At 43.8% G+C, this 9,732-nt stretch overlaps 1 protein-coding gene across 1 annotated transcript in view; it reads left to right on the forward strand.

The window, feature by feature from the left end:
• PTPRU (protein tyrosine phosphatase receptor type U) overlaps positions 1-9,732 on the forward strand; it is a 111,780-nt gene that overhangs the window by 31,765 nt on the left and 70,283 nt on the right. Inside the window, exon 8 of the mRNA XM_007935844.2 lies at positions 9,170-9,478. Within this exon, the coding sequence (XP_007934035.1) occupies positions 9,170-9,478 (309 nt within the window). The remainder of the gene's footprint in view (positions 1-9,169; positions 9,479-9,732) is intronic.

The following is a 9,732-nucleotide window of genomic DNA, read 5'->3' on the forward strand; positions in this document are numbered from 1 at the left end:
CCAGTACAATGTTGAATAGAAGTGGTGATAGCGGGCATCCTTGTCTAGTTCCTGTTCTCAAGAGGAATGGTTTCAGTCTCTCTCCATTGAGGGTGCTTCATTACCTTTTGGGGATAATAATAATCTTTACCATACAGATTAGCCTACAGTACATTCAAGCACAAATGGCTTAGCTCATGACTTCTAGCTGAGAGTTTGGTGGCTCAGACTCACCCAACGGTGCCTCTGAAGATAGGCCTGGTGATCTGTGCCTTGAAACCCTATGGAGCAATTCTACTTTACATAGTGGGGTCACCATGAGTTGGAATCCACTCAATGGCAACTAACAACAACATTATGTGCCCGATACTATTCTAGTTGCTAGGGATGTACAAGGAGCTCTGGTGGTATAGGGTTTAAGGCATTTGACTGCTAACCAAGAGGTTGGAGGGGAAGAAAGATGAGGCAGTCTGCTTCCATAAAGATTTAAAGCCTTGGAAGCCCAGTGGGGGTCTCTATGAGTTGGAATGGACTCGATGGCAGTGAGTTTGGTCTGTTCTTTTGAGGGATATACAGCTGTGAACAAGGCAGATAAAGACGACCAGCACATGAGTTTCTTATGGAACTCTGCATTGAACTCACATTGTAGTGGGTGGAGATGGACGACATATATAAGTAAGCAAGTGAAATATATACTTTGTCAGATAATGAGACATGCTGTGAAGAAGAATAAAGAAGAGAAGGAGATGGGTATGAGGGTAGGAGGCTTGTTATTTCAAAAAAACTCAAGGGACCCTTTTACTGGGATGGTGACATTTGAACAGAGACCTGAAGGAGGTGAGGGACTGAACTGGGAGAATTGCTGGGGGAAGGAGCATTTTAGGCAGATCAAACAGGAAGTGTACAGGTCTGGAGGCTAGAGCGTGGTTGGCATGTGTGAGGAGCAGCAAGGAGACCTGGGTAACCGTGGTCTAGAGACTGAGGGAGACATGGCAGAAGATGAGGGTGAAGTTGTGCTGGGGCTGTGGGACTCAGAGCCATTTTATGCTCAATGAGCTGGGAAGCCACCTGAGGGGCTTGGAGAGCAGGCATGACATCATCTACTTTTATTTCAAAAGATCATTCAGGCCCTTTTGTGGAGGAATAGATTCTAGGAGGGCCAGGGTACCAGAAGGGAAAACAGTGAGGAGGCTGAGAGAAGATGGTGGCTGGGAACAGAGTGGAAGTGGTGGAGGTGGTGAAAAGTGGTCAGATACTGGATGTATTTTGAAGGTAGAGCTAACTGAATTTTCTGATGGATTGGATATATGATGAGAAAGGGAAATAGAAGTCAAGGATGGCTCCAAGGTTTTTGCTTGAGCAACTAGATGGATGGAGTTAGTTGTCATTTACTGCCAATGATGCAGACTGGGGAGTGACAGGTTTGATGAGGGTATTATAGATCAGGAGTTCCATGTTGGAAGTGTTTTGAGATACCTATTAGATGTTCAAGTGGGGTTATCCATCAGGCAGATGGATACACAGGTGTGGAGTTCAGGGAAGAGGTTCAGGCTGCAGATATAAAATTGAAAGTTGTTCATAGAGAGATGATATAAATGGTGTTTAAAGCCATGAGACTGGATGAGATCATTTACACTAGTGGTTCTCAACTGGGGGCAAGGTTGTCCCTCAGGAGACATTTGACAATGGCTGATGACATATTGGTTGTCACAGCTGGGGAAGGAGTTGCCACTGGCCATCAGGGGATAGAGGCCAGGGATGGTGCTAAAATTCTGCAATGCACAGGACATCCTTTCATCACAGAATTATTGGGCCCGAAATGTCAATTAGAGAACCTGATTGAGGACCTCTGATTAGTCTTTAGATTTTGGAGCCTAAGTGTAGATGGAAAAGAGAGTCCAGGGTCCCCACCAATGTTTAGGATTAAATGTGGATAATTGCATGTAAATGTATTAAATACATGTGAAGTATAGGGTTTAACACACCATAAGCATTTAGTAAATGATAACTGTCATTCTTACGGTGCTTTTTAACTTTTCAAAGCCACTTCCAGCCAGGTACTTAGACTAAAAGAAATCAGGGCTAAGGAGTCCATAGATAATCTCTGTTCCATCGCCCCTTGGTGTGCAGAGGGGAAACCAAGACCCAGAGGGGGAAGGGACTTGCCTTCTTCAGTGGGTCAAGAACTAAGGTTTCAAGGTGGTGGTTCTTGATTTTTCCATTCCACTATACTACTGTTAGGAGCTCTGGTAGCGTAGTGGCTAAGGCACTTGACTGCTAACCAGAAGGCTGGCGGTTCAAACCCACAGCCACTCCTCGGAAGGAACATGGGGCAATCTACTTCCGTAGTGATATTGCCTCGGAAACCCAAGGAAGGGTTGCTATGAGTTGGGTCTGACTCGCTGGCACATAACAACAACAACAACAACATACTACTGTTAGGAGCTCTGGTAGCGTAGTGTGTAAGGCATTTGACTGCTAACCAGAAGGCTGGCGGTTCAAACCTACCAGCCACTCCTCAGAAGGAAGGTTGGGCGATCTACTTTTGTAATGATACCACCATGGAAACCCAAAGAGGGGTCGCTATGAGTTGGGTCTGACTCGACCGCACATAACAACAACATACTATTGTTGTTCCTGGTTTTTTTTTTTTGTCTAATAAATTGTAATCCCTGTATCTTTTTTTAAATTTTAATTTTTGTTGTGATTTGGGTGAAAGTTTACAGAGCAAATTCACTTTACATGCAGCAGTTCACATACACTTTGTCTCATGACATTGACTACAGTTTCCCACACAACGCAACAGCTCCCTTCCCACTTCTTCCCCATAGTTACTTCTTCCCAGTGTCCATCCCTTCATGCACTCCTGCCCCTTGAGCTGTCTCCCTGTGTGTACACAGCCCTTCTATCCATTCTATTCTCCCATGATCGATCTCTCCAAGGAGTGTATTTACCTAATGTAAATGTTCAGCTCATATGCCTGTCTTGTTGTTCCCATTTTACAGATTGATAAATTGAGATTCAGAGGTTTAATCACCCAGATCTACACAGTGAGTCCACAGCAGAGCCAGAATCACAATTTGAATGTTCTGATTTCTAACCCAGTGTTTCTAACAACAACAGCAACAACAACCATCACGTGCTCAGCATCCACTTTGTGCTGGGCACTGTGCTTTCCATGGGTGGCCAGAACGGAAGCTGGGGCAGAGACCAGGCAGACACAACCTAAACAACTTATCCTGCCCTGCTTAATTGCACACTTCTCTTTGTTGACATCACCACCCCCTTCTTTGCTGAGGTGCTTAGGCCTGTAATTATTTTACTGCTGGCCAGCTGTGTTGTCATCTCCATTCCCAGGAAGCTCCCTTCTCACAATACCATTTACTGTACAAACAGTAATATAGCATCAGGAAAAGGCATTAAAGAAAAACGCCCTAAATCTCATCATCCAGCCCAGCAGCTGTTTGAGTTTCTCTGTGTTCTTCAGATCTCTGCTTAAGTGCACATTTTTACACCCTTGTCGTTGGGTTGTAGATGGCATTCTGTATTCAGCTTTGTTTGCTTGGTGGTGTATATGTTGTTGTATAAGTGTTATGTTGTTTATACTTATGTTTATTGGTTGTGTAGAAGTCCATTGGCTATCCCTGTATTGCTGGACTATTAGTTTGTTTTCAGATTCCTATTATTATAAAGAGGTCCCTGGTGGTACTGAGGTAAAGGGCTCGGCTGCTAACTAGAAGGTCGGTGGTTGGAACCTATCAGCTGCTCCGTGTGAGAAAGATAAGGCAATCTGCTTCTCTGAAGATTACAGTCTTGGAAACCCTCTGGAGCAGTTCTACTCTGTCCTATAGAGTTACTATGAGTTGGAATTGATTTGACGGCAATGAGTTTAGGTGGTACAAGTGGTTTGAGATTGGCTACTAACCTAAAGGTTAGTGGTTTGAACCTACCCAGTGTCTCCACAGAAGAAAGGCCTGGTGAATCGCTTCCATAGAGATTATGTCAGGAGAACCCAGTGGAGCAGGTCTACTCTGTAACACTGGGGTTGCCATGAGTCAGACTTGACTCAAGGGGTTTTGTTTTTGTTTTTTATTATAAGCAACACTACACTGAAAAACGTAGTGCTTATAGTTTTTTTTTTCCCCCCTTGAATTATTTCTTTAAATTACTAGTTAGGAGTGGTTCAAGAATGGGCATTCACATACATGTTTAAAAAATGGTTATACTAATTTTATACTGTGATTAGTGTTTCACATTGTCACCAGTTGCCATCTCATGGCGACCCCACGTGTGTCAGAGTGGAACTGTGCTCGCTAGAGATTTCAATGGCTCTTTTTTCCCAAGTAGATCACCAGGTCTCTCTTCTGAGATGCCTTTGAATGGGCTCAATCCTCCAACCTTTTGGTTAGCAGCAGAATGTGTTAACAGTTTACAACACCCAGGGACTCCACTTCACATTACTAGATAATTTGACTCAAATCAGCTTGTGTAATAGATGTTATTATCTCCACTTTTTAGTCAAGGAAACTGAGATTCAAAGGAAGTTAAATATATGGCCCTGAGGCTCCCTTCATTCTTGGAACTGAATGCACTCCCGGAGAGCACCTTTCAGCCAAACAATAGACAGTCCAATAAAGTGAACAGTAACACTCTTGAGGAATGTACTTCTCAGAACAATCAACTATTTAAGGCCTAAGGGCGGGATTTGCTCAAAAGTTCAGAAGGCAAGAAGGGGCAGGAAAGGAGGACTAAAGGAAATGAGAACCCAGGGAGGAAGTGGGAAGAGTGTTGGTACGTTGAGGGGACTGCAACTAATGTCACAAAACAAAATGGGAATAAATTGTTCAATGGGAAACTAATTTGCTCTGTAAACTTTGAAAAGTAACTCAATTTTTAAAAAGCCATGAATATACCACTGATAAATATTTATGAACTAAGGTTTATGATTAATATAATTCAGTGCACTGAATTACAGTAAAAAGACACTGTTTCTCTTTTCAGAAAAAAAAAAAAAATAAAAATAAAGAGATGGAGCTTTGAGATCCCCATGTTCTGTTTTGCCAGTGTGTGTTGGCAGCTGAAGAGAGTGTGTCTGGGTGCCAGATGGTTTTTGGAAACACACAGAGACTCATTAATTCACACCCCTCAATCAACATATCAGTCTGTAGTCAACAAACTATTTGAGCACCCTGGATCTGCCCAGATTTGATCAGTGTAGGAAGCAAAGAGAAAAATGGGCCTTCTCTGCAAAGACCCCTCAATCTAACTAGGAGGATGGGAGGTAACATACATTTTAGAGAATGAGATGGCCAAGTAGGAGGTTAGGTGTTTCATCCTTCAAGTCAGAGGTTGCTATCTTGTATACCTTTAACTACCTTAAAAAGTGGTCTTAAAAAACTTGAGTAGGTTGCCAATACTTAAAAATCTGGAGATTTTGCATAAAAATCAGAATTTCTGAATTCTCTTGAAAAATGGGAGGATCTGACAACCCTGAGTCTGTAGTCCTACATGGCAACAATTGCCTGGAGCTGAGTAGCAGCTGCCTTTTACGGATGGGACACCCTCTGTCCTGTTTGCTACAGTCCCCACCTGGCTTGTGGCATCAGTTTACATTTAAGTTTTCATGCCTTGCTCTAAGTGCTGCAGGAGGGCAAAGGAAGCAGTGCACTTCACCTGAACTTGGAAATGTTGGGTGAATGTGGGGCTGGTATTCCAGGGGGTGGGGATTGAGTGAGCAGAGCTGCAGGAAGCCCAGACTCATTCTCACCAGTGCAAATAAAACAGGGGTACCTTGGCTTCCATAGACACCTTGGGATAGTACAGGTGGAGCGGCCAGGTCATTCCAGAAGCAGAACTAGAAAGTGAGGAAATAGTGTGAGGACTTCTGCACAAGATGGCAGAGTTAGCACACACAAAACCACCCCGTCTGTTCTAAATGCATGAGAATGATGGATTAGAAGATGGACAGACAGCTGCCCTGAAGTCCACTCCCACTCATGGGGACCTTATGTACAACAGAATGAAACTTTGCATGGTCCTACATCATCCTCATGATGGCCGGCATGTTTGAGTCCATTGTTGCAGCTGTTGGTTCTTGGTGTCAAACCATCCCACTAGAGTCTCTCTCACCCTTCCTGGGCCTCTACTTCACCAAACATGATGTCCTCATTGATTGATCCCTCCTGATGATGTGTCCAAAGCCAGTGAATTGGATAATGTTCTTTTGTAATCCATAAGGTTCTAGTGGCTAATTTTCAGAAGTATGTTGCCAGGCCTTTCTTCATAGTCCTTCTTAGTCTAGAAGCTCCACTGAAACCTGTGCATCTTGGGTGACCCTGCCTGTTCTAGCATCACAGCAACACACATGCCGCCACAGTATGACAAACTGACAGATGGGTTGTGGGGATTCAAACAAAACTATATTAAGGTTTCTGTGGACTGGGAAGCATAAGGGTGGTGTCTTAGGTTGGGTTATCTAGAGAAGCAAATCCAGTGAAATGTGTATATATAAGTATATAGATAGAGACATAGTTCAAGGAAATGGCTCATACCATTGTGGAGGCTGGCAAGCCCCAAATCTGTGGGTCAGGCATCAGGATGGAGGCTTCTCCTGACTCATGCATGTTCTTGCAAGGACTGACAAACCAAAACTGGCAGGTCAGATGGTAGGTTGCTGGCTCCTCTCCCAAGAATTGAAGGTCAGATGATGATGAGTCAGAGGCAGGATCCAGAGAGAGAGTGACACTTGCTGGACCATCCATTTGTATATTGGAGGCAGGCTATACCCCTAAGAAAACTCCCTTTTTGACTGATTGGCTGCTCATATCAGATCTCATCATGGAGGTGATAACATTATAATATTATAGAAGAGCAATCAGTCCAATGTCTGCCATACCACTAAGACTCATAGCCTAGACAAGTTGACACATAACATTAACCATCACAGGTGATAAGGAGTCTTGCAGCCAGTGTCCCACAGGAAGTGTGAGTATGGGGAGCCAGTTCTGTAATATTCATGTGGGATGGGACTTGGGTGTGCCTTACTTGTGGGGAGAAGGGAGTCAGATTCTCTGTAAGAAGTCAGAGGGTGGCCCTTGCTCCTAGCAGATGCTGGAATAACTCTCTTTGGTGAATTGATGTATGACTAGAGACATACCACATGCCTGCGGCCCAGGTAGAAAGGAAACTCCTGGGTTGGAACAGAAACTTGTGTTGTACTTGGGGCCAGCATCTAAAGCTGTGCTACTTATGCATACTCTTGAGTTAAGAGCAGGCTGAGCTGATGTATTTCCTAGTGTCTTCTTTGTAAAAAGCATTCTGAGCAAATTAATCATATAAAAAACATGGTAAGGTTGTGCTTAATTGTCTGAAGAGGCCAAGCAGCAGCACTTCTCACCTGCTCATTAAGGCATGTTCTGAGCTTCTATAATTAGGGACACTTTGCAGGTGCTCAGAGGACTCGAAACTGCATTTCATAGAATCAGGGTGCAAGAGAGATAAGGACCATTAGAAATAATATTGGCTTTTCCCCTCATTTTACAGATGAGGAATTTGAGGCCCAGAGAGTTGCTGGTTAACGTAGACCCAGGCCTGGGGGCTGAGCCATGGGCTCCATCCTAGCTTTGCTTCAGATGCCTCAATTTCTTTATTTGTAATACGGGGTAACCTGCTGGCCTTATGGAGTTGGCAAGAGACTGTAAAACACAACAACATGCTCCCCCTTTGTAGTGGGTAGGTGTCTGTCTCTCTTGTGGCATTGCTGTGAATTTTTTTGACAATAAATTCCTCATTCAGAGACAGGTGGTTGATGGTAAAGAGCATGAGTTCTGGAGCCAGCCTGACTGGGTTTGGATTCTAGCTTCACCACTTAACTGTTTGTGTGACTGTGGACAAGTTGCTTAATGTGTGCATCCATTTCCACATCAGTAAGACAGGGCTAATAACAGCAGGTGGCACAAGTGGTTTGCATTAGACTGCCAACCTAAAGGTCGGCAGTTTGAGCCACTCACTGGCACTGGAAGAAATGTCTGGCAGTCTGCTTCTGTAAAGATCACAGCCAAGAAAACCCTATGGAGTAGTTTTACTCTGTAACACATGGGGGTGCCATGAGTCGAATGTTGAATTGAGATTTTTTTTTTTGGTCTGTTTGTTTAGTTTTCATTAGATTACAGTGAGAATTAAATAAGATAAAGCACTTAAACCTCTAGAACAATGCCTGGCATAAAAAAAGTCCCCAATAAATGTTAGCTGCCATTGTCATCATCATCGTTGTCATCAGTATAATTATATAGCATATTGTGTTTTCCTTTTTGCTTTGGTAGCCAGGGAACTCACCACTGAATGCGAACTTCACTTTCAGAAACCTCATAGGACCCAATGGCTTACATTTCTGTTTCCTGAACATTCTCTGGCTTTATTGAACTATTTAGCTCTTATTTCCCCCATCATCTTGACTTGGATTTACTTTTGAATAATATGTATTACTATGACCTGTTTCAGAACAATTTTGGAATGACAAATTAAGAACAGTAACAGCTTGATGCAAACTGGTCTGATGTAGTCCAGGATGACCTTGAATTAGAAGGTGAACTATGTTATTAAATAAAAATTATACTAACATTTGGAAGGGCTTGTTGTGTATTAAGGAGTTCTGGTGGCGTAGTGCCCAAGGCATCTGACTGCTGACCAGAAGGCTGGCGGTTCAAACCCCCCAGCCACTCTGAGGAAGGAGGACTGGGCAATCTACTTCTGTAAAGATTTATCACCTCGGAAACCCAAAGGGGTCGCTATGAGTTGGAATGGACTTGATGACAGTCAATTATTTCGTTTTTTTGGTTTGGTTGTGTATTAGCCATTTATGCACATGCTTTCCACACATTACCTTAAACCCTCACAACCATCCTATGAAGCAGGGTCTATTATTATCCCATTTTGCAGTTGCGGAAACTAAGGTTTAGAGACATGAAGCAATACAGCCAGTGGTTGTTAGCTTGCGGACCCAGGATTCAAACATGGCCTGTCTGCAAAGCATGAACTTTTACTCCTTGTTCAATGTTCTAGGAGTCCCTTGAGCTGCTGGGGGCAAAGGAGGGATGATTTCAATCAATTGTTTGATGCTCTCCCTCTTGTCCTTCTTCCTTATTCTCCTTCTCTTTCCTCTACCTTCCTTTGTGTTTCCTGGGTTCCCTAGAGCCAATGAGGGCCCCCAAAGGCCTGGCCTTCGCTGAGATCCAGGCCCGCCAGCTGACCCTACAGTGGGAACCGTTGGGCTACAATGTGACCCGTTGCCACACCTACACAGTGTCCCTGTGCTATCATTACACCCTTGGAAGTAGCCACAACCAGACCTTCCGGGAGTGTGTGAAGATGGAGCGGGGCACCAGTCGCTACACCATCAAGAACCTGCTGCCCTACCGGAATGTCCAGGTGCGGCTCGTGCTCATGAACCCTGAGGGGCGCAAGGAGGGCAAGGAGGTCACCTTCCAGACTGACGAGGATGGTAAGAGTCCAACCCCCATTTCCAGGGTGCTGAGTGCCTACCACAGACACCCCATATCTGGAATTGAAATTTATGTAGGAAATTTTTGTTTGAGATCACACGAATTGTCTAATGATAAAATAGTGATAGCTAATATTTATTATCTAGAAGACTTGGGTAAGATTGGTCTAATTTCTTTCTTGAATGTTTGGAGGAATTGAGCAGTGAAACTGTTTGGGCTTGGAGTTTTCTTTGAGGAAACATTTTTTTTTTTT

This window comes from Orycteropus afer, unplaced genomic scaffold, assembly GCF_000298275.1.
Source record: "Orycteropus afer afer isolate SDZICR_OR568_19922 unplaced genomic scaffold, OryAfe1.0 scaffold00031, whole genome shotgun sequence".
In the NCBI taxonomy this organism is placed as follows: Eukaryota; Metazoa; Chordata; class Mammalia; order Tubulidentata; family Orycteropodidae; genus Orycteropus; species Orycteropus afer.